Below are 27,999 nucleotides of genomic sequence, written 5' to 3' on the forward strand. Positions count from 1 at the left end.
ATGCAATATCTTTCCTTCTATAATAAGCTTAATAATTGACTGCTAATAGTATATTAAACCTGACTGCTCAATAAACCAGCAAAAATACCAACAATTTAATGTTTAGGCAGATATTAAAATATCGGTTCTATAAAGAAAGTTTGTAGATAAGTTTGAGTGAGAGTATTGAGAAAATGGAACTGTATCATTAGCAAGAAATAAAGACATATATATATATACTTATAACCTACACTTAAAAATCAAAGATAGGCGCTGAAGTCATTCTGAACATAAACAATATCTTCTTCATTGGTGTATGTGTAGAATGTGCAGTGCTGTAATGGGACACATGCCAGGGCAGCCTTGCTGAGTGATTTTTCAGACTCATGTACCTGGATCTGAACCTTTGAGCTCTGCTCATTTCTAATTAGGTTGAATGCTGATTCCTTGAAATGGAACATTTAATCCACAGTTTCATTTTCAGTAAAAGCAGAATTTCTTATCTGACAACTGACTTGATGCGTGAAAGAAGAAAGAGAAAACATATGTATGCATTTTTGTTCTCTTTAAACTTTTTCCTTTATTTCGCAGCTACCTCCTGTCTATTATTTCTCCCAGGCAGATCAAAGCAATATTTGGGTTACCAATGCTGTCCATTGTGTGGGCCTCCTGATCTAGTTACATTTTTGGTGCTCTGTATCATGGATGAGGGGATTGAACAATCGTCACCAAATGCTGCTAAAACAATATGAAAGTGTAAAATTAGAATGATAAACATATGTATGTCTCAATGGTTTTAAAACCACAAACCATTGAAAAAAGCAATTTTAAGTACTGTGCCCCAGAATTCAGGAACTTGTAAACTGCAAAATTAGGGTTATTCCGTGGAGAGTACAGTAAAAAAGCTTACTTTAAGTTCACAGCAAGCAAAGAAATCATCAAAGAGCAAGCAAGCTCATAGTATAGTATACAATTCTGCCCTTACAAAAGCTCTTAGTAGCATTAGTATATAAACCATTGATATAAATACACTGCATAGTTTTACCATAGTCAAATCATACTGATTTTGTAAAGCACAGTGAAATAATGATTAAAACTTACAAAGCACAGAAGGATATAATGAAATACAATACCCAATAATTTGTATTGTGGGAGTGTAGAACCCTGGCTTCTGAATAGCTGAATGAGATCTTCAATTAGCTCTCAACTACCAAATTGGCTAAATGGACCAAATGGCCTCCTCTCATTTTGTAATTGTTTTTATATTCTAATATATTACACATGCCTTAAAATGTACAGCAATGCGGAACATATACAAGGATTAAGCTTGATTCAACCATGGTAAAACAGTGAAACTACTTTAACAGTGCTAATTTCATATAGCACTTTGAGTGGTTTCTTACACCATACTGTTTAAATAAGCACCCTTGCTATTTGTCCTTCTATCAGCTGCTGAGACATTGCTACTTCCTAAATCACTGCAGGACCCTGAGCACAGCTTCTGTCACTTTGTTTTATGTACAGGAAGCCAGTGGTAGTGGGCCAAGAAAATCACTACCAAGCCTGTTAAACAACTAGACACTTGAGTATGAATGACAAAAGTACGTACTGTACATATTCATGTCATTAGCCATGATTTTGTTTTGTGACTGAGGACATAACAGAAACACATCAGGGATTTTTAAACATGGTTCAGCATGTGGTACAAGATCATGTTTAAAGTACCAGGCTAGTGGTGACTCATTCTGTGGAGTAAAATGTATTAATTCTGACTGGCAACACTCAGTGGAGGTTAAGAAAGGGAAAAAGTTAATAGTTTTATTTCTTATAAATAATCTTACAGATTCAGACTTCCATTGAAATTTTCAGATGCTCAGTGTATAGAGAGAATTGTAGTATTCACAATGATAGTAGTATTCACAATGATCACTTTGCGAGTGGCATTTTCATATAAAATAAATGAACAATCTACATCCTGGAACATGTCAAAAGTCTGTGAGACGTATATTTTTTGTTCATTGAGGCTGGTATGCTTGCATTTCTTCTTAAGGTATGAATTAAAACAAAGAACTTCAGACCTGAGAATTTGGTAACCTCCTAATATGAATTAAGCTCCTAGAGGGTGCATGTAATTTAGATATCAGTTAGCGTTCTAGGATTCTGAATGCAAAGTTATATAATGGAAACTGTGGTGTCACCTAGTATGATACTTTAAGTAACATTAAGGGAGGGTTGCAATGGAGGATAATTAGGTTTTACTGATCAACAGAGTCTTATCAGCTCAAAGTGAATTTCTCCTATCAGTAAGCCAGATACACACTTGCATTTTCTTCTGTTTTTCTCTTCTCTTCCTTTCATGTAATGGTTTTTAATTGCGTTATCTGGCAACATAAAAATAGAATTATTTACACAAAAATCTAGAATATCAGAAACTTTTATTGTTGATTCTGATGGATAGTACAAATGCAAAGAAGAACTACAATATCTGAAATGATTGGGGAGTGTCATTGCTAGGCGGAATTGAAAACAATAAATCTGAAATTAAAAAGGTAATTATTAACCTTGTGAAGAAGAAAAATAATCTACAAATCAACATGTTATAACCTCTCAAAATGTAAATAGTTTGCATACCATAACATTCAGCAGAACCAAACTCCTTTGAGTCCTTGTGTTATGGAAGATCTAAATCTCTGATTCTTTCGTCAAAGAGCTGCCAGCTCCTCTATTCCCCTGCTAGCATGATTGTTTCTAGAGAGGAGCTGTCAAAGATTTTTATTTTCTTATTAGCTTTGATAAGTGCTTTGGAGACAATGGATTCTGTCTGCACAATCTTTTTCTTTTTCATATGCTGACCACATAAAGTCTAGAAATCTGGAAAACAAGTAATTGTGTATACTATATATTACTATTTTACTATATACTGTATATACTAACTATAAAGAAACATTTTCTGATTCCTTCTGTTGTTGTGAATTAACACAATCAGATACATAAACAAGTTTAAATGGTATTTTAATGTGAACTTTAATATCATTAGTAAAAGGAAAAGACAAGACCATATGCTGTATTGCTTTATTCCTTAGGTGACCATCACTAGCATCACCACCATCTATAAGAATAAGAATAGAGACAGAAAATACAAGGAGCTTTAATGAGCCCCATTAGATGAATATTTCAAATATATTCTTAAAAATAACCTTTGCAGTGAGCATGGGGCAGTTTCCTTGACATTAAAAGCTCTTATACAGTGATAAAAGTTATTTCAAAGTGAGTAACATTACATTAAACACTACAAGAGGAGGTAAAGCTTCAGTTATTCTTCAACAATGCTAACATTCTTGTACTCAGTATGGATTACGGCTCCCTACCTAGTTGCTCTTAGAAAGGAACACCAGTGTTGTGTTGAGCCTCCCTTTAACAAAAAACCATGTGCCATTGAACCACTCCAGAGATGAAGCAGAGTAACTAAATGTAAATGTGAAACTAAATTTAAACACAGATGCCAGTCCCTTTGATTAGCAGATGCTTGTTTAACCTAATGTTCACCTCCAAGCCTTCATTAACACAGCTCATTAATGCAATTATTTTCATGAAAGGTTTACAAAGCGACCACAAACTGTTTACATACCCAAAAATCTTAGTTCAAGCCCATTGCATCAAACAGTTCCTATTGATTTCACTTGCTTCATAGCAAAGCATATACTGTACGATAGTTTTGCCAGTGTGCTCCAAGCTAAGAAAACTAGTTGTAAGACAAATGAAATGACCCCAAACCTTTAGAGTTCCAAGAAATGGACCCCTTAGTTTAGTTTTACACCAAAGCATTTGTGGATTTTGCTTTCTTGAAAGAGGAATGTCTTTTTCTCATTTTACTTGAAACTCCTGTTACAAAAAAATTGCTCGGAACATTTCCTCCACCATTAAGTCATGAACCAACAACTTTGAATAAGTAAAGAGTTATATTATGCATTTGTTTTTTTGGATTACAAAGATATCATTTCTACATTTCCTGAGAAGTTTTTCTTACCAAAATATAATATTAATATTATAATATTAATAACAGCAAACAAAACACTCAATAACCTTGACTTATGATAAAAGAAGCCTACTACTTTACGATTACTATGAAACTATCAGTGCAAGCTTTATAGATAATCTATATTTAAAGCCAACCTGTCATGTAGGGAACACATACTGTAGTCACACTACAAATACTTTGGGCCCACAACAAAAAGGATATATTGAAGACTTCTGGTTTAATATTCAGTTGAATGCCAGAAGTGATATAAGTAAATGCTGATGAACATAACATACTGTATATAGGAATTGTGATTTTGTCAGTAAAGCTTTCATGATCTTTGTAGTCTTTTATATTGGTATTTTTTCATGATGTTATTAGTTTAAACTCCACAGGGGAAAAAATAATTTGATGTAAACTGATCTGTTCCTTCTCTTGTATATCTCAAGTGCTTCTGAGTGCTTACAAACTAAGTTACTAATCAGACCAAAAGGTTCAAGAGCAGTTAATTCAAGAATGACCCCTCAAGACTGCTATTATAAAAATTAGGAAACAGAATAAGAAATAATCTAAGCACTAGCATTACAAAAATGTGATTAGAATTATTTCATAATTACTGAGAGCTACACCTACAATATGCTCAATCTACAAGTGTAAGAATCAAAGTTTTCAAAAGATATTCTTTCTATATGCTAATCTCCTCTAATCAGAGTATTTCAACCATGTGCATTTAGCAAAGACATTGAGAAAGAACCTATTACATACTGACATCTAAAAATATTTTAGATGTAATTGAGTCATCATTTGCAAATAAATTAATTAGACAATACAAGTCATTTTTGTTCTTGTATACAAATTAAATCCATGTGTATGCAGTTGCTCATATTCAGGGCAAAAGGAAGACCCAGTGTTAGCAAGTGAGTATGTCTGGGTAAATTGAGGACGTGCCATTGAGTCATAATCATGAAATGCTTCATTCCATTAGAATTAGCAGTTCGAGCAGTAAAAATTGCTTTTTTTAAATTTGGATTCATATTGGTTTTTAAGTAGCTTAACATGGAAGTGTCTCTATACATTCTTAGAGTCAGTAGCGCTGTTTAATCTAGAATTCCTACGTAATCTACCTAAGTGAACACATCATTTTACCAGTTCTTAAGATATGGAAGCCTACAGTACAGTATGTGGTGTTAACTGCAAGGGAAATGAGATCAATGTTTTAAATTCAGTTTTCTTGATTTAATATAGATAAAATATACTATATTAAACTATGGTAAGCTATAGCTTGCAGTGGGTCATTATAGTTTACCATAGTACCAGAAAGAGAACTGTGACAGAATGGCTTTAATTTGTTACGTTTCTCTGGGTGGGTGTAAACATCCCATTTGTACAAAACAACTGAAAAATAAAACACAGAATATATCGAATTAATCAAGCTCCATCACTACTGTTGTGTTCTCTATACACTGATAGGAGAAAATGCAAAAGCTTTTCAGGAAAAATCATTTCAGGAATTTGAGGAATGGATAAAAAACAAAGCGAAGACAGAAAATGACATGACATCCAAGGACACATTACATGCAACCTTATTCTTTACACTATGTCACTCAAGGGCAACATTGAAACTTTTTCTATGTGTGCTGTCAAAAATGCAGCGTATATGCACTTTTCATACTGTCAAAGCTGTCTAAGGAAAGAAACTGCAGACTTCCTACCACATTCTATTGGAATAAACAGCTTCTTACATCTTTATATCACAGTATGCATTAAATTAATGTAACTGTAAACAATGTAATTTTGCAACAGACCTTTTTGATTTCTAACAAATTGGTTTGTTTTCAGCCAGAAACCTTTCTGGCAAAGGAATGGCTTTAGTTATCCTTCAAAACACAAGACCCAACTTCGGAACGGACAACTTGGTCTCACTTCCAGGGTTTATGCATCCAATACACTCTTGAAATGATCATTTCAGACAGGCAAATTTTAAATAAACCAAAAAAAAAATCTTTCTGACGTGGGAGTCACAGTCTGTGGCTGTGATATTTCAAAACTGTCTTAGGACTTACAGCACTAGAACTCATCTATTTAATTTGATGAGTTTTAGGGATCAAATATTTCATATCATTCTAAATTCTTACTTAAAATGGTCCAAGCCAATTACAAATAATACTTTTCACATTGACCATTTATGGAGAAGTACTAAAAATACATAAAGCAAACAAAATATCTTTAATGGCATTTGAAAAAGTGACTTTTATCACAAGACTCATTTTCCATAATTACTTTGTTTTTATGTTTTCTTTGTTTGGAAAGAATTACTTTACGTTTCTTCATTCTAGGACCTTGCATTTTATATGCAAAATACACATAAGAATCATAACATGTAAAATATGTTCAGTTAGTAACAACTCATTTGGGAAAAGAACAAAACTATTCAAGTCAAGATACTGTATCTATGCTTAAAGATTAACACGTCAAACACTGACATGAAGGACTGGTGCAAAACATTTAATTAGCACCATTGACAGATAGAGGTCAGCTAAAGTAAGGACAAATATGTTAGTTTATTTATAAATATTCTCAGAGAAATAGGCACACAACGATATTCACCCAAACCAAACTAAATTTTACAGTTAAACTATCATATCTTGAAATATATTGCTGTTAGCACATTGTTTGTACTGTAAGTCTTACGCACACATCATAATAGAAAGAAAGAACACTGACTCCATGTACTGTTTTTAAGAATTCCAGATTTCACATTTTTGGACATTTTTTACCGTTGTAAAGCAAAGCCCTTGCTAATATGAGCAAGCTGTTGTACTGTACATCACACAGCAGTGTGAAAGGACATACTGTACTCACATGTTGCCACTGGTCAAGGATCAAAGGCCTGTACCGGAGAAAATACTTCAGGGGGAAATTGTCCACCTCTGGCCATGTGGATGGGCTCTTCCAGGAGACTTCCAATCGCCGTGCATTGTTGATGACAGGCCTGGCTGAAACCTTTTCAGGAGGGTCAGGTTTAACTGGAAGAAAGAAGATCACAGGAACTTCAGATTAGTCCTCTCTTTTCAGAACTCAGTACAGTTCATCTAGGCTGGAAAAAGTTGCTTCCCCTAACTGATAAAAGTAAATCAATATGAGTGTGCTGAGTGCTAAAAAAAAACCCAGAAATTATAAGTTATGCAACCTCATCACGTGATCATAAATGTTTTTTTAATGATCTGTGTAGATGTGACAAGTGCGGTTCTCCCTGTCCCTGCCAGGGTCGTCATGGGATCCAGGGATGCACAGTACTGTTTCCTAGACAACAGACAACTCAGCCACACCAAAGGACCGGACCCTGTGCCACGACAGTTCTACAGAGCCAAGATTTCAGAGGTGGGTGACATCACCTGTAACTCGCTTGGTGCACTGAGCCCTGATACACTGACAAATATTAAACATTATTAGAAGTTAAAAAAGAAAACTCCTCAACTGGAAAACCAGGCATGATTTGTATAAAGCAATTTTGCAGCTTTTGGGACACCCTCCATCATTTGCTCAAACTAAAATCTTAATTACATAATTAAATCAAGTAATTATCTGACTAATTACATCTTTTTTAAAATTGGTTTCACTTCAAAAGAGGTTGAGGCTAAATTTATCTGTAAATGTGGAAGCTCATTTGGGACAAAATCAAAGACAATGCATTCTCTAACCTGGGCTTGAGAAGACATTACAATATGTTCTTAAACAATAAGAAATGATGTGCGGAGAAAAAAAAAGCATTCATTCATTTTGTTAAGAAACACAGTATCATATTTTTCAGTCCCCAGCAGTGACAGCATTCATGAGAAATGTGGATGGAGACCCAAGGCACTGTCCCTGAAGTAGGTCATATCACTTAGAATTCATAACTGTTGCTTTGTAAGGTAATCTGACAACCTGCTTTCTTAAAAAGGAAAAAAATCTTGCAGGGAAACATTGTGTAAAATTTGTAATGCAGACAATCCACTCTTTCCCTGATCTGCCTGCGGAGCTGAGATGGGAAAATAAAAAAAGAATGCAACAGTTCCTTTTCCTCAGTGTTATACTGGCTGGGAGATCAGTCTGTTTGCACTGAGGTTTAGCTTGTATACCTCACTTGTGTCTCAGACAAAGAGAGCAACAGAGCAGCTGTGCCTTCCCACCCCCCACTCTTTTACTATGAATGGAAATGAGCACAAATACAGAGGCTTAGCATTTATGTGTTAAACCTCATTTTGGCCTTTAGAAAGCCTGAGATAGTTATACAGTATACAGTGTATATGTACACACACAACTGTGAAAACAAAATGTTTGTGTTGTTCTGCTCTTTTCATACAGTGTTTTTTCTCTTTTATTTAGACAATCTATGGCATTTTTAGCCACTGTGAAATCCTGATAGATTTGTGTAGCCTTTTGGCTTTGTGAAGGTGTAGAGAGGAACACTTAACAATGTGTCCATTAGATTCGATTGAGAAATATAATGGATTAGCTATTGCATACAGCATATTTGTGGCTCATTTCTAGTTCATTTTCATTTATTTTGATCATGTTTTTCAAGATTCTGATCAGTGTTAACTATTTTTTTCTTAATCACAAACAATGTCTTCTCATCCAAACTAAGCTGTATTAACAATATAAATCACTAGGGGAAAGTTAATTATTGATTATATGAGTAAATTAGTTTATAAGATACAGTGTATTGTAATTCCTGATTGTATTTAAACAATTTTGAATATTAATGAACAATGAAAATGCAACTTTCTAAATTTTACATACAGTACATACCTCACTGGGCAGAGCTGAATGTTATTTATGTTTTAAATCAAGAGTTGACAGGCTTGTTGATTCTTTGAGTATTATAATTATGTTGGGTTAGAGTTAGACTCATGTGATATTATATACGTCAGATTCTGAGTGATATTTAAATTGAATGCCAAAATGATTGATTAGGAATTTGTCAAAACAGCAATAGCAAGAACAGCTCAAGTTGCTTATAAAATGGAGATCCTCTGGTTGCTAACAGCATGGTTGAGGGCACCCTGTCATAGTGAGATGTTTCCCAGAGAATGAGATATTCTGCTTCAACAATCAGTGGACTAGTGCAAAGAAACCAATGAAACCATTCTGTGTAGGACAGCACCTTTCTGGAAGGCAAGGGGTCACCACACCAGCCAAGGACCATCACATTCATCTGATCTATCTAATCTGTATAATCATCTACAGACTGCAATATTTACAACATGTGAAATAACACATGTATCAGCAGATTTGCTAGACCTTATCATCATCTACACGCACAGAGTTCATTCAGGGATAACATGGCAACAGCTGACAGATGAAATTGATATCTTCTGTGGTCAGACATCGTTATAACATACAGTATAGTATATGAAATGCTCGGGGTCTGATCTTCTAACCCAGGAATCCTGATGACATCACCATTTATTACCAACTCATGTATGAGCATGTAGCCATCAATGTAAACACTTATTTAGGCGCTTATTTTATAGAGAATTCTGGAAATTTGTAAGGAGAAAAACTCATTAATTCGCTGAGGAGGAAAACCAATGCTGTAATCTGTGATAAGCAAGTGCTCAAGTGGTGGCTGCAGTGGTTCCCAGATGGTTTGATGTCATACAAGAAAATCCAGATGTTGTGCAACCCGCAAACTTCCCTCAGGCCAGCTATTATGGAGCCAGATTTAGATTGAATTGTGGCAAAATACCAGCCAAGAATTTAATGGCTCATTTTTTATTAACCTTTTCATTTTTAATTGTAAATGCCTTGGTTCTGACTTAGTTATACATGTGGCCATACATTAATTAAGAAAATCCAGCTACTCAAAACTGTTGTTTGGTGGAAAAAATAAAAGTTAAAATAAACTTTTAAAACTTAGACTTTCTAAAACTTAGATTTTCTAATTGAATTAATAATGCATGTTTGTTATGCACATATTTTTTGCAGTCTGGATTAAGTACTCCTTTAAACACTTTTAGATTTATTAGAAAATTAATTTTGAGGAAGAGATAATTTCTTGCTTTTTGTCAGCAAGTAACAAAGTTATAACATGTAAATGGTTACAAAGAGATCCCCCAACCAAAAACTGGATTGTTATTATTTCAGAGATTTATGACATGAAAAAAAAACAATCAGTTAAGATTCCAGAAAGAGGTTTTGAGAGACAGTGGGAGACGTGGATTATATATATTACCTAATGCTATTATTGGAAGTTTTTTTTAGATAATTGGCAACTTTTTTTTGATTCCCTTGCATGTTGTTAAAAAACAAAACATACAGGATGTAACAAAAATAATTGTAAAAAAATAATTTTAAAATATTGTAACTAAAAGATGCAAATAAATACATTACTATTCTTGAACTGGCATGATGGTTGATCTTACTTGAATAGTATTTATTCCCTTACTTGTCTGGCTTGTTTTCTAATGATCCTTCCTTCCAAGACATATTGTGCAGTTCTTTGTGGTATGGTACCAACATCACTGTTTTCAGACATTTAAGTTTAGAGTTTATTCAAGTCATTCAGAGACATAAAGGACTCCATATTTTGAAACACATCCCATTCTCTGTAGACCTAGAGTGAACTGTGTTACAGGATACATTCTGTATGGTGTACCAATGCATAACAGGAATGGGCTAAGCTCAGGATCAACATTTAATAATTATGGTGTAATATGTTATTTGGAAAGGTCTTTTACATAAACAACATGCTTGAATAGATTCATATTTCTAAACTACACCTTTTAATATGAACTGGAAGAAAATGTAACTGTTTTCTGTCATTTTGTATTTTCTGCATTTGTATTTCCATAGCTTTATTTCTTTTGCAATTGTATCCATTGGTGCTTTAAAAAATGAAACGCAGAGGCTTCTACTATAGATGTTACTACATAAGTTGGCTTGGATGAATGAAAACCTGCTGAATTCAAATATGGTGTGTCTAGCCATGAAAAACAAATTTAAAGGAAATTCTGAGCTACAAAGTGAATATGTCTTCAATTTAAGTACAAATATAGAGAGGTGTAGAGAATTAAAAATACATTCAAGAATATTATTTAGTTTTTTTCAGTTTTGCATAACTGAGTCCTCTGCACAGTTCTTAGAAGGAGATGCATACCCCAGGAGGAATGCATAGCACAGCGTAAAAGCTTCTGGACACTGGATTGCCCTGACCAGTCTTAAGCAGGGTTGCACCAAAAAGTAACAAAATTGGAAAAGTAACAAAAACCTTTAACAGCACAGATCTATAGAAACATTCCACAAGGTCACAGAAACAGATGGAACCAGATTGTGGATGTATGGTGTTGCCAAGGTTCGCTCTCACTGGTGGCTTTACAATGACACTGAGAAACCGACTGAACCATCTGTATAGTTGCAGTCACTTCAGTTTTCCACCAAGACGGATGACTTTGCATGCCTTTCAGCTAACAAAACATAGTTACTCAACACTCAGCTTAGAACAATGTTTCAGGGTTCTTGTATGAGAACATAGAGATCTACAGTATTGAACTACTGTAAATATGAATAATGACAGTTTTTAGCACTTTCAATAAGAAATTCTTAATGACATGTTGTCAGGACAATAAGTGAGGGGGCTTCATGCACACTGATTAGCACCAAAGTGAGACATTAAAAAAATGAACGACAAATGAAAAAAAAAGACATTGGCAAGACAAGTCACAATGTTACCTATTGCAGACTCTTCAAACAATATTGCATTGGAAGATTTTCCCAGAGCATTGATTGCAGTGACGTTCACTCTGTACTTGATGGGGGAGAACAACTCGGGGAATTTCACATGACACCGGTTCTTGTGGACAGGGTCTCTTTGCACTTGAAGAACACTGTCACCATGTCTAAGAAAGTAAGATAAAAGAGCAATAGTATTACTATTTGCAGCGATATTAATGATGTGGCTATTCTTAGTACCCCTACTGATGGTATGGCTGCCCCTGCAGATATTAGAAATACTAATACTGCTACTACTTCTAATCCTACTGCTGCAAAACAAATGGTTTTCGATTTCAGTAATAATACTACTTTAGTAATAAGAGCGTCTGTTAAAAAAAAAACATTAAAAATACAATATCCTGCCATCTTCCATGATGCAATGCATGGTTTCTGTCAAGAAATAATAAATATTTGTGTTCATACTCTTATTTTATCACTGATCTATTTAACGATCCACCGCTTGCAACAAAAATACAGTAATTTCCTTTAGGATGACCTGGCTAAAATGTGAAGCCCAGGTTTTACATCAATCGTTTGATCTTCCAGTAACAAGTTGAATGCTCTATTGACCTCCAATTGACTTCCATGCCCCCAATGTCTGAGGAATGACACAGGGCTAGCTAGGAGTGATTAGGAGAGACAGGGACACCAGAATCTTGCCAACTAGAATTGTCAATACACTATTTAAAGTGGAACACAATACACATGATTTTACATTGTGATTTTCTGCGCAGTCTTTATACCTTTATATTTTATGTCTTCAATATTGCGATGGCAACACATTGTTTTTTTTAATCATAACGTCCCACTGAGATTAACTGGCCTGGGTGAATTTAGTAGGAAACTGACTTTGACCGTAGCTAATGAATGAGTTCAGATTGGCCACGTTTTCTCTTGAATTTGACCACATCACAGGTGCCATCACCACTCAACTCAGTTGGTAAATCCATCCTGTTACATATTGATTGATCAAGAAGCCAGTTGCAGCATAATTCTGCAATGAGTGGACTGGAACAGATTAACAGGTGTTGCCACTTTGGTTATGAAGAAAGACTGCCTACTAGTTATCCACATCACTTAATCAAGGTAAAAATATAAGATATGTTTGTACTGTAAGTGTTCATAATGCAAATATATGCAGACACATTTTATTTTTTTCTGTATCACTATAATTGAACAACTTTGCAGTGTATTTCATTTTACTGGATTAATTTTTCCACTAACTCTTGTAACAACTCTTGTTAGACAGTTGTGACAACTTCTAAAAAGTCTCAGTCGAGTTTCAAGTTTTTTTTTTGCCATTTATGGCATTGATAAAATAATAATTTGACTCTTTGGACAATATTCTTGGATATTTGTTCTTGGATAACCAATCAAACCTCTAAAAGCAATTAGTTCTTCTAATAAATCTGGACACTTTTGTCTCAATATCAGAAAACATGGAGCTTTCTTAATAATATATTTTGGGAATGCCTGAAACATACTGTACTCTGGAAACACCATGTGATTATCAATGGAGGGTGTTTTGCAAGATTCATTAATGTGTTAAACTACACTTATCTCAGAACAAAAAATTATCTGCCTCAATGATCACACTGTAGAAATATTTTGCCTAAACTAATAACATTATTAGTTGAAGTGCATTCACTTCCTTTTCTTTGTCTTTGTTTACAAGTTTTTGTCCTGGTAAATTTACCAGTGATTTACAGTTTCAATGTTAAGAATAGAAGAAAGGTTAAACATGTGTAGAGGCCATTTAATGTATTTACAGTTGAACATTTTATTGTCACTAACATTTTGATTGACTAACTGATATGGGAATCTTACCCAAGTGTTCTTTGAAGGAAGCTAAGGCATAAGCTTGTACAGATATACTGTAATGATTTACAGTATGTGAACATTTTTCTTATACTGGAAAAAAAATAATTTGAACCTATAATATGCTGCACATCACTCATGCTATGATAAAGAGTTGCAAAAATACTGTTGTTGATTTTTAAAGGAGAAAGCATAGAAGATGATTTTCCAACATGTAGTTCGCTTAAAACTATAGTCCATATATAATCATTATGCAAATACTGTATTTAGACTCTAATATCTTAGTCTTTTCATTATACAAATATTGTGCTAATACTGGGTTTTGGAGATGAAGCTGGGCAAAAATCTAAGAACTTAGAACAATCTACAAAAAAACATTGAGCACAAAGGAGACATTTTATGTCTTTCATGGCTCTGGTACTTCTGAAAAGTACTCTCCTTTTATCCCCCCACCCAACTGAAAAGCAGGAAATCCCTACAGAAAGAAATCATTGCTTGGCTCTTTAGAACGCCATTACATTGTTAACACTCTACATGACAGGATTTCGACACTCAATTCCCAAGGGCTCCAATTCCAACCTGTTTTAAACACATGACTCTTACTTAACGTGGACTTCAAAATCTGTGGGGATGTTCGTTGTGTGCTGGAGGTGCCAACTGCAGTAGAATCCATTCGGGTAAGTGTTAGATCGGCATGTCACTGTGGGTTCCTTTGGAGGACCTAAGGGGGAGGAAGAGGAAGAAAAGAAAATTACAGCAAAGCACTTTCGTGCTGCACAGCCTTGGCGAGAACATCAATCCAGACTTCTTGAAACCCCTTCAAAAAGTTAATTTCATTAATCGTTTCAAAATGTTCTCCCACACAACCAAGGTAAAGGAAGACAAGAAACATTTTTTCCAACCCAATAACCCACCGAAAGTCCACCTAACAGATTAGACCCCTTTTTTACACTGTCAGTGAAGCATGCCTGCTGCTGCTAAAATTGAAACTGATGACTTAGACCCGTTGTCAAGGAGACAGATGCCATTAGCTTATTTTTGCTTAGCATGGTGTGAAATGCAGGGGCTAAGCTGTAATGGCTGGCAAAGTTTTCTATCATTTTGTCACTTTCTTTTCCCCTGTTTTCCAACACATTGACATGACTAGAGACAAAGCTGCTTTGAAGCTTGGCTTCTTTTTTGTTTTGTCTGATTTAAATATACAGTATATTAAGCTGCTCCCAACATGATTTCACTGGGGGTCTCAAATTTCTAAATGGCTGTGCTGGAACAAAAGAAGGCAAAGTGTTTGCCCAGAAAATCACAGGGCTTTTGGCTTGACTATCACTCAAATAGTCTTCATCTTTTAATCATTTTATTTCTATGAACAAAGTTCTTCTCATTGCTATACAGTAGATGTTAGTGACTTCCCTGTGAAATGAGAGCGGCACTGTCAATCAAACAGTTTCAGAAGTTAAGGATGAATGAGTGGCATTATTTTAGCATGATTACCTTTTGAACAAAAAACAAAATACATTTACCAAAAGCAATAAAACCAAGCAAATGCTAAATTATTTAAAATACTTTTAGCAGTAGTACCTAAGAGATTTAATTATTACAAACTACAAACATTAAATTAAAATCGCAAACAAGGCCTGATCTTTCATTTTAAATATTTTAGACAATTCATTAGTTACTAGGAGAGAAGTACAGTACTTTAGATTCATACATCAATATTCATCAGAAGAATGTTAAAACATCTCCTAAGAACAATAATAAAGAAAATGCTTGGAAAACAGTTTTAATTTAATACTTACAAAGAATTAGTTTGAAAGTTACTTAATAAATTAGTAAATGCTGACAAGAAAAACAATATTTTACTTTTTTGGCCAAATACTCCAAACACAAAGTAATTTTTTCTATAACTTCTATTTTATGTTACTGCTCTTCAACTTGAGTAAACAATGTCTTTAAAATTCTCATATTGAACATACTGTAGATATTTATTTAGGTAAAATACACCAGCATTTAATAAAGAGTATTGTGTTTGTTTTCACTCTTTTCCTGTAAACAGCATTACATTTGTATAATGGGAGGACATAACACATTTAGTATCAAACTTTCCTTTTTGATATTAAGAAAACATTTGTTGTTGTAGTAAAATTACTGGCTCATAGTGTGTTTATATTGTCTATTCAAGTAGCTTTATCATGAAAACTGTGCACAGTGGGACAATGAAATATAGAAAATATATATATGGAACCAAGGGGAACATTCTGCCATGGCCAATAACAGTACACCAGAGGGTGCTATACTATTTCATGTATCCATCTATTTTTGTTCATGGTACGCTTACCTGTATCCTCTGGTTAGTACCCATAACATTAACAGTTACTGGTAAATGCTTTCACTACCCATGAAAAAGCATTCCTGATGGTCCCATTTCTAAGTCTGTGTAAGTGCATAGTTTTTATAATACTATTGTGTGAAATAACCAAATAACTTTATAAGAACTGTACTGTATATATACATTAGAATACACTACATTTGAGACAGCATCACATTATAAGATTTATTTTTGTTTTAGGGTATAGGAGGAGGGGGGCTTTTTATTATTGAACAGATGGACAAGATATTGAACTAAAGTAAAAAAAAAACTATCGCTGTTTAATTATTAATAAATATTAGCCAAGAAACATATCCTTTGGGTCCTAGCTCATTTTCATTTCTTTCTGCCTCTTCATGTACAGTAACTGCAGAGTATAACTCTCTCTTAGCACAAACTTCATCAGACTCACTTCTACAAAATGTTACCTCAGATCTAAACTGCTAATTTCAATTGCTCAGATTAAAATACTACACTTAGTATATGCATGAGAGTTAAACTGAATTGTACCTCAGCTGGCTCCTTTCATAATCTTGGTATTATCTGAAGAATTAGGTCAACATATGAGCTAAAGTTATAGAGGTGTACAAAATGTACTGTTTGTGAGAGTTATTTCTATAAGCAATTACATTACTAACATCAGTCTATTACAGGATAATTCTGTTGGTGAATAGTGCAAATTAGGAGTGTGCCTACAGAAACTTTCTTAGTTAAATGAGTGACAAATGCTCTAAATGCAAGGAAAATTAGACATGATTACATTTTATGTTATCTTGACTAAATGAAATGTTTTTTATAAGAAAAAAATACAAAAATGTATAAACACAATGCTAGGACATTTCAGGAAAATACAGATGGAAGATAAAGGAATGCTTTGATTGTCTCTATTTTTCCCCACTAAAAATAATATTTTTATGTAGCTCTATATTTTTAGCAAAAAAAAAAACACATCTTTCCTTGTATTTCAGGGAAAGTTTCATTACAGAGGAGACACTTTCACAACCTCTAGAAAAAAAAGGATATTGAAAATGTTTTTTTTCTTCCTTGTCTTTAATTATATGAGTCTAAACTGTTCAGTGGATGCCAAGACTTTACAGTCTAGTGAATGCTATCTATCCTCTCTCAGTGGAGAGAGAAAGAGTGTGAGAGAAGTGGGGATTAGTGTCTGGGAACTCTGATACCCTAAAGGCATAGCTTCCGATTGTACAAAGTGCGTGACCCAGCATTCCTGCATTCAGTGTGGTGGCCCTGCTTGGACTACCTCACCTCAGGAGGTTCATTCTGCTATAGAAATAAGACCTCGGGAGACTTCCCTTCAAGCCAGAGGAAAAGGGCACAGAGACAGTTGATGACTGAAGTACCAGCGCTACTGTATATTATATTGAAACCAATTCACCAGAAAACGTGCAAAAGAAGATTAAAAAAAAACTTTTCTGCACTGTTTGCAACCTAGCAACAATCACAGTGTTCTTTGTTTTCCTGAATCCAATATATTTTCACAGTTTATAACAAAACTGCTGCTGTTTCTTTCCCTTAGAAAAAATATATTGATTAAGCCATTCTTTCAAAAGTATTTATATCTGTAGCCCTCAATGATCTACACTGCATCTGGTGTAGATTTAAATACAAAATATTTGGTACAGATGTTTAAGATTTCTGATATAACACTTTTCCTTCGGTCTGTGGATATTTGCAAAGGAGAGAAGTTCACAACCAATTTTATATATTTGCACTCAGAATCACCACAATGAAGTAAAAGCTTGGGAAAAATGTAAATATTGATGACTATGTGTAAATCAAAATTAACTGAATAAATATCCAATTTGTGTAAAAAGCATATGGAGAATTATTTTAAAATCTTCCTGCTTCAAAATACAGTATATGTAGAGAGTGTCATTTTAATATTTTACAATCATATGCAAATGTATCACAGGCACTCTGATTGATTGGAAGACAACATTATCCTTATTCCAGAAACAATAAAAACAATAAATGTTTCAATTTCTTAAAATATATTTCAATCAATCAGATTTTTGACTGTGACAGTAGAAAAAAAAGCTGCAATATAATTTCTCTTCAGTCACTTTCAAAGATTTATTTTTGTTATGAAAGAGGGAACCCATATAAGAAGAAACCCATCTTAAAGTGCTTTTCAACCAGAAATGGATCCAACGAACTGCAGCTGATTAAGAATAAATTGTAAATCTAGAAGTTGTATTAATAATTTTCTATATCTGAGATATGATATTAAATAAACTTTTTTGTTAAACATTTTTAAAACAATTCCTTAATCAGTTTTCTGTGCTTTGGAAAAGTTAAGACATTAGCGTTGATCAAACTTGATACCAAACCCTACAGTCTGATTAAAGATCCCTATATCATCACAATCAAATAAAAAATCAGAAACAAAAAATCAGACACTTATGAAACTGAATCTAGAAAACTGGATTACTCCAAGATCCCAGGCTAACACAATCTTCCACTTGGCCATGTAATGCTACTACAAATCATTCAAAAACAACACAGACAATACCACACTGATGGACAGGATAACCATGAATAATCAATATCAATAGTAACATTAGGGTGGGTTATAAGAACAGTTACAAAAAGGAGGAAGCCATTTAGCTCCTCAAGTTCCATTAGTTTGGTTGCTAGTACAGTATACAGTACTGTATGATACTATTACCTGATCTCATCCAGCTGTTTCTTGAAAGAAGCTAGATTATTTGCTTCATCAACACAGCTGGGTAGCTTGTTCCATAACCCCGAAAACCTATTGTGTAAAGAAGAGCTTCCTGTTCTCAGTGTTTAAATGCATTTTCACATAGTCTAAGTAGCATTTATTGATTCTAATGATAACGAAGAAAAACACCATTAAAACTGTAGTTGAAAACTTCAGAGCTGTTAAAATCAATTGATCTTAATTAAAGTCTAAATTTATAGGGCCGTTGAGGAATTATAACCATTAAAAAAAGACAGCATTTGCTTTTCTACCCCAATTTTATCATTATGATCACTCATCTGTCACAGCTCAGCCTGGCTGACTGATGGATAGACAGGGCAGCATAAGGAGTGCCCCTGGCGATTATTAGAAAAACGAGTGGAGAGAAAGTTCATCTGGTAAAAGACTATCAGGGAGAGGTGGGATGAGCTCAGAGCTGCTGACCTCCTGCACCAATTGAGGATGTATCCATCACCAATATCTCTCTAAGGGCCCACACACCTTTGAACACTAGAAAGAGCAAACCCACAGCACTGCTGCCTCACACCATGTGCAATGACTCCTGTATTTGGTTACAGTATGTTATTGAAAACACAACATACACTTGTCAAACAACCACTCCACATTCTGGTACTGTGCTGATTAAAGTTGTAGTCAAAATCCTGAATATTGGCACTATAAAACAAGCAACAGCAACAACAATGAAAACTTCAAAACACCCTTATGCTACTGTTCTACTAGTGCTGCTTTCCATGTTTGGCCTGTTCAAAATCATAATATACAAACGTCACTAATTCACAGTTCTTATTTCTTCTGAAAAACATAAACCTTGGTTATTGTCACATAGTTATTTTTAATGTTCTTAATGTGATCGTCTTATCATGCTTTCAAATTCAGCTTACACCTTTTTTGTCAAGCTATTCAGAAATGTTTTATCATTTTTTTCTTGAATGTACAGTATATAGAAAAAGGAAAATTGAAATGGTGAAAGGTAGTATGAATATGAGGAACCTTAACAAACAAAAAATATACAGAGGAGATAAAGAAGCAGTATATTCCAGAACTGCAATAGAGAATTGACTGAATAAATCCTCACTAGAGTTAATGGCATGCTTCTAAAGTCATTCCAGAGGAGGTAGCTGCATGGCTGTTGGTTTTAATCTGTGCGCCTGATGTCCAATAAAAGAAACCCAATAACAACAGCTCAGGGATTTCCTAGTGAAGGCAGGCCCATGACACTGCTTGGGTTAAGCTAAATGAAATGTTCCTGTGAATCTGAGTATAAATCATTACTTTAGATTGGTTCCAATGTATATGTCACGAGTTCCACAAGTGAAACAGGAAGCTGCTTGGCTGAAATGCTGCAGTGAAAAACATTTATCTCTGACACAGTAGAGGACATAAACAAATACCAGCTGTATGTCTTCCAAGTAGCAGGGAATCCTAAAAATCTATTTTTCTTTTTAGATGTATTAATTTCTTAAATAAAATAAATACAATAATTTATAGTAAACATCAAGGGAATAATACATTTGCAGGCAGTACAAAAGATGCATGAATAACTTATTGCAGTAAAGAAAACAGTTGTACAGCAATACACTGCACATAATACATCCATTGAAAGCTTGAAGGCTTTTCTCAAAATACACTGATTTACTATAATAGTTAAGATTTATATGGACTATAAATAGAATGAAATTTGTTCAGGGTGTCCATATACTGGACATCCAATATGAAAAATTACTCGTACATCATGGCCACATAGGAAAAACCCAGTCTGGGCTTTACTATATACTTATGTGTTTAACCTGATACGCTTATATATTCCTCAATATTTGTGAATAACCACAAATCTCTCATACAATAATCTTTTATTTAGACTGCTTACAATCAAGAAACCAAGCACAAAGTAAAAGCAGATTTTGACTTGATACAAAAAAAAAAACATTCCTGAACAAAATGTCTAATCCTTGTAAATCTTATCCAAGTAACATTACTGAAAATAAAGAACTTGGGTTCTTTACAAATGGATTCTATGTGGGATCACAGATACAGTATACAGTAGTAGGGTGCTTAAGATATATATATATAGAAAGATAAGAGATATAATATAGGCCTCTTCTCATTTAAATATTAATTAAAATCTAAATAAAGGATGAAATATTCAATTAGTTTTTAAACAGTAGTACAAAAATACTGAATATCAATAGCACATCAAAAACTTTTGATGGGTTTCATTGAAGGATCACTAACCTTTGGGTGTTCTCATTAGAGAAAAGCTTTTTTTTCCCCCAAGTCTGGGGTTCTAAGATTGACATTCTAGGTAAAGTGAAAAGGTCAAGTTGTCTGCAAGAGGTAAAGACTCCCACGTCTTTGAAATTATTACCAGTCTAAATTGTCTGTTGCTTTTTATATATTTTAAGACTGGCTGAATCAAATCCATATCACAATGTGGGTGAAAGTTAATTACATAGATGTGATTTGCTGTGAGAAAGTAGATTGTCCATTTAGATGTATTAATAACACAAGTTCAACGAGTGAAATTTATGATAAGAATAATTAAATTATCTTCCTCAGAACAGGGATTTTTTAAACATATTAGCTACTGATAGTATTAAACGATGAATACTATTTTTATTTCTATGATCTTGGAGCAATTTAGGAAAACAATTGTGAACACACACATTGTTTGAAACGTGTGGTTATGTTATGGTTAAATACTTTCATATTACTCACTACAAAAGTAACTTTTGTGACAAATTAATATCTTCATGGATGATTATACATTGAGATGCTCCAACAAATTTAAGTAACAGTTCTATTTATGTCTTGCGGGGCAGTTTCATAACACAAATTAAGTTCTCTGAAGGTTGTTCCAAACAAAATGAAACAAACTTCTCCTGTACTCCTTAAACATTAGTTTGCTGGGTGGTGGTCAGCCCAACCTCATGCAAATTAGGTTGAATTGACTTTTGAGAATAAGTCATATTAACAATGTAGAACAAATACAAACAGCTTATTTTTAAATCTTTATTTCAAAAGTAAGAAATAATATAAAAGCACATAATGGAGCCATTAGTCCCTGCTTGTCAAGAAATTAAGCTTTCGTGCCACGAGTATGTTGCACAGAATGTCTTGTCATCTGGGGTGTTCACAGCCAGTACTTCCTGACCTGACAAACATGTCAATGTCTGTCAATAATAGGTCATGATTTGGGACACCACATGTCCCCTTGATGAGACAAGATCAAGGTGGAGGTACAAGTGTGATGTTCAGGGGAGAAGTGTCGACTTGCTGCAGAACTCCAATTGTAGTGATTGATGGCAACCTGACTGCATAGAGCTGTATTGGTCAAGTTCTGCGATTTCATTTGCTGCCCTTCTGAAAGTAAAGCCCTTCTATCATATTAGGAAGAGGTCTAACACATACCTTCATGCTGCTTGTGTAGCAACAGCTTTCTTGCAATATGTGAAAATGAGAGTTGTGTTGTGCTACATTATGCTTGTGCCATTTGCCAGATATGATCTTGACTGAACATTTGTGGGTTAAACTGAGATGAATGTACAATTGAATCTAGAACTCAAAGGCCATTGAACAGGCACATGCTATTCCAGGCTTTATGAGAGGAACAGAACAGACAGTATCTGCATTCTGGTGCGATGCATGTGTGCAGCTTGTATTGCTTCCAACAGCCATATCCAGCAGCCATATCACCCTGCAACTCACAACTGGCCACCCACTGAAGCTAAGCAGGTGTGAGCCTGGTCAGTACCTGTATGGGAGACCTCCTGGGAAAAACCAAGGTTGCTGTTAGGTGTTAGGGGGCCCAGCAGGGGGTGCTCATCCTGCAGTCTATGTTTAGTGGCGGGGACACTATGCTGTAAAAAGGCGCTGTCCTTCAGATGAGATGTAACACCGATGTCCTGACTCTCTGTCCCAGGGCATTCCTCGAAAAGAGTAGGGGTGTAAACCCGGTGTCCTGGCCAAATTTCCCATTGGCCCTTACCAATCATGGCCTCCTAATAGTCCCCATCTATGAACTGGCTTCATTACTCTGTTCTCCGCCCCACTAATAGCTGCTGTGTGGTGAACGTTCTGGCGCACTATGGCTGTCGTTGCATCATCCAGGTGAATGCTGCACATTGGTGGTGGTGGAGGGGAGTCCCCATTACCTCTAAAGCACTTTGAGTGGAGTGTCCAGGATAAAAGCTATATAAGTGTAACATATAATATATATATTAATTATAATTAACAGTTGTCACGCTTCCTACGTGTGACTTTCTCAATAGACATACTAGTCATGATTAGTCATGTTTTTTTAAGCTTATTGTACATAAGGCTTGAAAAGGGCTTATAAAATAAGGATATTATGCATAATTCAAACATCTTGTAAATGTGATTAAAATGACCATTTTAATCTATTTTTTTTTGCATATTTATGAATTAATTTTAAAGTTGTATTGTTTAATATTGCTACATATGAAAGGGGTTCTGGAAATCTATTACATGCTGCCCAGCCATTTTATAGAAGCCAATACGTTGGATTCTTTCTGATCAGCCACTAGTAACCAAAAGAGCTATGGCCTCCTCTCGTTTGTAAGATTTCTTATTATCTTAGGAATTATACCAGAAATTGTGCTGGTTCTATCATTTTAAAAGATAAATACTTTCATTTGGGTTATCCTAGTCAAAAATAAACACAGCAATATAGACGTACTTTTGAAATTATAAGACATTTTAAATGCTCTATTTTGAAGTTGAAAGAAAAGTCACAAACTTTCTAGTACACACTACAAAACACACACTGACCAATGGACACAATGACTTGCAGCTTTAAAGGTTTCCTTTGCTCATTCTATTTTTTTTAAAGTTTGATCTTATTGCATTTTGGAAGAATGCATTTTCCACGTTATTCCTGACCTAGGTCTCACTCCAGTCCTTGTTTGTTTGCTTGTTTGTTTGTTTGTGAATGGTAGTGGCAAGATGTTGAAACTTCACATCATCTGGTGTGGTTTAGACACAGGGGAGGAGCCTGCAATTGAAGACGTCACTAACAGCTAATTTGACAGTAATGTGGAGGAGAAGATCGATGGTTTTGAGGCATGCGCCTGAAAAACAATGAGAAAGCAGGTGGGGGTGCAGCTGAAAAGGGAAGAGGGGGCTTAGTATTGAGCTCATCAGGCCAGCTAACCCAACATTTGGGTGGTCCAGCAGCTACTGTCCAATGCATCACCAGATTAGCTCTTCTTGGGGGTCTCAGCCCTCCTTCTCCCTTTTGTTAGGCCCCTTTGAAGAAAAGGAAACCTTTTTAATAGAAATTACTCCTGAATACACAACATCTCTGCATAGCAGTTAAGGTTTGTGCTTTGTTGCGTGTGTGCATTTGTGTCTCTCTGTGTGCAATGAGTAACTCGTTTCCATTAAGGGTATTCAGAGAACACTAGCTGTTCCTCATTCACATGCATGCCTCACTAGGGAACAAGAAGCTCTGTGTTCTACATTACACATCCTGCCACAAATGTGCTATCTTAAAGTATGACGAAGAAAAAAAAGAAATGGTCACAACGCTACCCAGATGCAAAAACTTATCTGACCCAAACTTTGGGTGAATCTTACCGCTGACACTAAAAATAGCCTCTTTCATGGTGGGTAAAGGAAATTTGCAGCTTTCTTACATATTTTTTTCATATTTAAAAATATCTGGTACAAATTAGGACACAATACATGGATTTTTAATATTCAAATTATTTTAAAACATATAGAGACACAAAATTACGACATACTAAATTCTTCTAAAACAAGAAAAAGTAAGCCAAAAACGTGGGTACAAAAGCTTTATGAATTCCCTGTGACCAGAACACAATAAGTATTCTTTGACTCCTAGTCTTCTAGCCCTCTAATTAAGGTGAGATTAAAAATTAAAACTTTGGGAATCTCAGACTGGTTTCTTGAAATGAACCTGGCAGTTTGATGATTCCCGAAAGGTCCTCCAATTAATAGTTAGGTTACAGCAGAAAACAAATGTGTTTTCTTGACAACTAACTCAAATAAAAATGTATCTTCTGCATTTTATAATTAGGTACAGTACATTGAAGCATACATTCCAGAATAATATCACTAACAGTGGACTGGCATAAATTCTTACTATTGTCCACCAGGCTCTGTGCCATTCAAAAGTAATGCTAATCAGCCTAATCTGACAGGGTGATACTGTGGCTGCCTCATTTCCCCATTCCTGAGTCTACACATTCTTTCACTGTTGTCACTGAGAAGAAACTGCCACATTACATGCCTCTTAGTGCCCATTGTGACACAAGCTTCCCATCCATTAGGAGTGAGACAGACAGGCCTGTTTTATCAACCAGCCTGGTGGTGTAAGACACCCCTGGGTTTTATTAGAGCGTTTTGCAGCAGGGAGTCTTGCTGGATTGCCCTGAATACCCACTTCTCATTAACCAGGAATTACCACTAAAAATAGGTGCTTCATACAATCACTGCGGGATTTCACATTTGCTAAGACTAAGTCGTCTTTAACTGAATTAAAGAAGTACTAGAAAACCAGAAGTTAGACTTCACATTGGAGTATATCTCTGGTGTTGTGAGTCACTGAGACTGTGTTAACAGCATCAGTCCTGTCCATAAATATTATGTATAAACTGGGAAACAGCAACAGGAGAAGTGGCAATGTCACACTCAATATCAGAAACAGCAGTACATAAATAAATTGAAATCTCTCATGCCAGAATCCAAGATCTAACCAACTGCTCTGAATAAACATTGTCTCAGAGTTAAGAAAAAATATACAGAAAGCTTAATCACAGGACCTTGATAGATCACTGTTCTTTTGTGTTAATACAAAGAAATGCTTACAAAAACGATTAAACTGAGGATTACAGGTTTCCAAAAGATAGCAGGAAGAAAACATGAAAACATCCAGTCATAATTAAAATTGGGCAACTTACAAAATTACGTATTTCTACGCTCTAGATCCTAGTGCAGCAACGGGTACATTTTTATTAACACGATTACAAAAATACAAATGGGTAGAAACCTAATTGTATGTGACAAGTAACTTGATTTTCAGTGACCTTTCAAAAGTGAAAAGGTAACATTAAAAACTATGATCTGTACTGTCAGAGAAAATAACTTTGAAGATCATGAGAAAACATCTTGGATATAATACATTTATCACTAATAGGGCAAGATGAATTAATCCCAAAGTAAATTCAAGCCGCATTCATAGAGGACTCAATAGCTCATCAGAGTAATTAAGAGAACAATTATGATGAAAAAGGCAATGTATTGATTACACCTAAGGGATCAAGATAAAACATACTGTACCGTAAGAAATATACTGTACATAATAGCTAAGAAAACAGAAAGCAAGATGAGAAAATAGAAAAGGCATATAGGATATTGCAATAATTTTAAGAAAAACAAAAAAGAAAAATACAGACCAGAATAAACAAAGACTTAGTGAATAGAAAGCAATATATGAATGTAAAAGAATTGGTCATTGTATCTATTAAATAGATGTTTAAAGAAGATATATACACAATATGCCACCACATTACTGATTGACCCAGCACTTTTTCACACAGGCAAGACCGAAGTAGGTGAGTAACTAGAAGCACTGAAACCAATAGATCACTTTAGCATGATGGTAATTAAGCAATTGTAAATAAAAAATGCAGGATGTCACACAAAAGCTACATTTTTAGAGATACACTAAAAGACAGGCTGTACCAGAGAATTAAAATCACCCTTATAATTCCTGTATGCAAGAAAATGGGAGAAAAACATTAAGGTTAATTATAGTCTATTTGGCCCAACATCTATTACTTTAAAACTTAAGAAATCAATATTAAGAGCAAAAAGGATTTCTTATATGGTAAGAGCATTTTAGAAGATTGTTCTAATATTTTATTTAAGAAAAATGCCATTTTGTCCAACACACTTGCAAGATTGTTTTTGATGATGCAGTAATTACTACAGAAAACGACTGCAGATAATTCTGATAGTATATGAAACGTGAATTCTTCTGTGCAAAGTGCTTGGATTACAACATAATACCAGGATATAGATAAAGAAGTGACTGATACACAGATAGCAAACATACTTTCATAAGGAATAGAATTCCTCTAGAGTAAAGTCTTTAGAGGAGTACCACAAGGACCAGCATTAAGACCACTACTCTTTCTAATGCACATAAAATAAATTATCTGGACTCTGAAAACATTTATAGGTCTTGAACATACAGTATTTTGCAACTCAATCCAAAAGCATTTGAACATCCTTTGTATATTCAATACTCAATGGAGGTGAAGTGGGATTAATACATTAATAATGGTGTGTATTAAAAAAGACAAAGCAAGTAAGTTAAATGTTCAAAATAAAAATCAGTTGTCATAAGATGATGTATGTAAATATAATGTAAAGCATACGGCTGCCACTACAGGATGTGCGAACCATCTTACCAGTGACGTCACTGCCCTTCCCTGTGAATAAAAAGGACCACAGCCGCCGGGCTGAGGGGAGATTTCCCTTTAGCCCAACTGGCTGGGTCCCTGTTGAGTGACGCCGGAGGCCCAGGTTCACATCCCCAGAGGTGGGGGGGCCAACTTGAGGCGGCAGCGGTGAGGGCGCATATCCACGTGAACCCTTGTTGGGTCAAGCTTTTGTTGAAAATGAGTGGAAAGGTGGCAAAAAACTAACAAAATATGGTGTACAATAAACACTTGAATTCTAGCCATGTACTGTAAGTACAATACTGTATGTACATAAGTACAGTGTGTATGTGCAGTGTTATATCCAGGGCATGTCACTGGAAAGAGATACACCACAGCCACACTTCTAATGGACAGGTAATAACATGGATTTGCCCTGCTCATTTTCATTCTGAGGAGTTACAGGGGGGTGAATAAAACATTACTGGTTAAAGATTTGGATATATTAGTAACTTAGATTAATTAAAACAATAAATTAAGTCAAGACATTAAGATATCGGGTACAAAAGGAAAATAGAAAGTCTCGTGAGTGTAAGTGTTCTGAGAAGACCTCATCAAGAATAGTGTTTGCAGCTCTGGTCAGCAAATTAAAAAGAGTTCATATACATACAGTACATACAATAAATACATTTATATTTAGATTTTATAAAGATTTATACTCTTGTAGAAGTTAGTCTAGACCTACTGTATACACAACCAAGTCTATAAATTGTTGATTGATAGAAAAGTACATTCTATAATTTAATGACTGGTAGTACCAAAGGTTTGTAGAATAACAGATTAGAAAAAAAAATCAACTTCCATTACAACTGAATTTCACATGGTCTCA

The 27,999-nt window shown here is 34.8% G+C and overlaps 1 protein-coding gene and 1 long non-coding RNA gene across 2 annotated transcripts in view; one reads left to right on the forward strand and one right to left on the reverse strand.

Moving 5' to 3' along the window:
• Positions 1–27,999, reverse strand: part of cntfr (ciliary neurotrophic factor receptor) — a 199,191-nt gene that overhangs the window by 41,367 nt on the left and 129,825 nt on the right. The window contains exons 4-6 of the mRNA XM_015340196.2: positions 14,177–14,294; positions 11,714–11,880; positions 6,860–7,023 (exon numbers count right to left, since the gene is read on the reverse strand). Of these exons, the coding sequence (XP_015195682.2) occupies positions 6,860–7,023; positions 11,714–11,880; positions 14,177–14,294 (449 nt within the window). The remainder of the gene's footprint in view (positions 1–6,859; positions 7,024–11,713; positions 11,881–14,176; positions 14,295–27,999) is intronic.
• LOC138237701 (uncharacterized) overlaps positions 1–27,999 on the forward strand; it is a 59,987-nt gene that overhangs the window by 22,728 nt on the left and 9,260 nt on the right. The window contains exon 2 of the long non-coding RNA XR_011189051.1: positions 7,264–7,378. This is a non-coding gene — a long non-coding RNA (uncharacterized lncRNA). The remainder of the gene's footprint in view (positions 1–7,263; positions 7,379–27,999) is intronic.

This window comes from Lepisosteus oculatus, chromosome 3, assembly GCF_040954835.1.
Source record: "Lepisosteus oculatus isolate fLepOcu1 chromosome 3, fLepOcu1.hap2, whole genome shotgun sequence".
Taxonomy (NCBI): domain Eukaryota; kingdom Metazoa; phylum Chordata; class Actinopteri; order Semionotiformes; family Lepisosteidae; genus Lepisosteus; species Lepisosteus oculatus.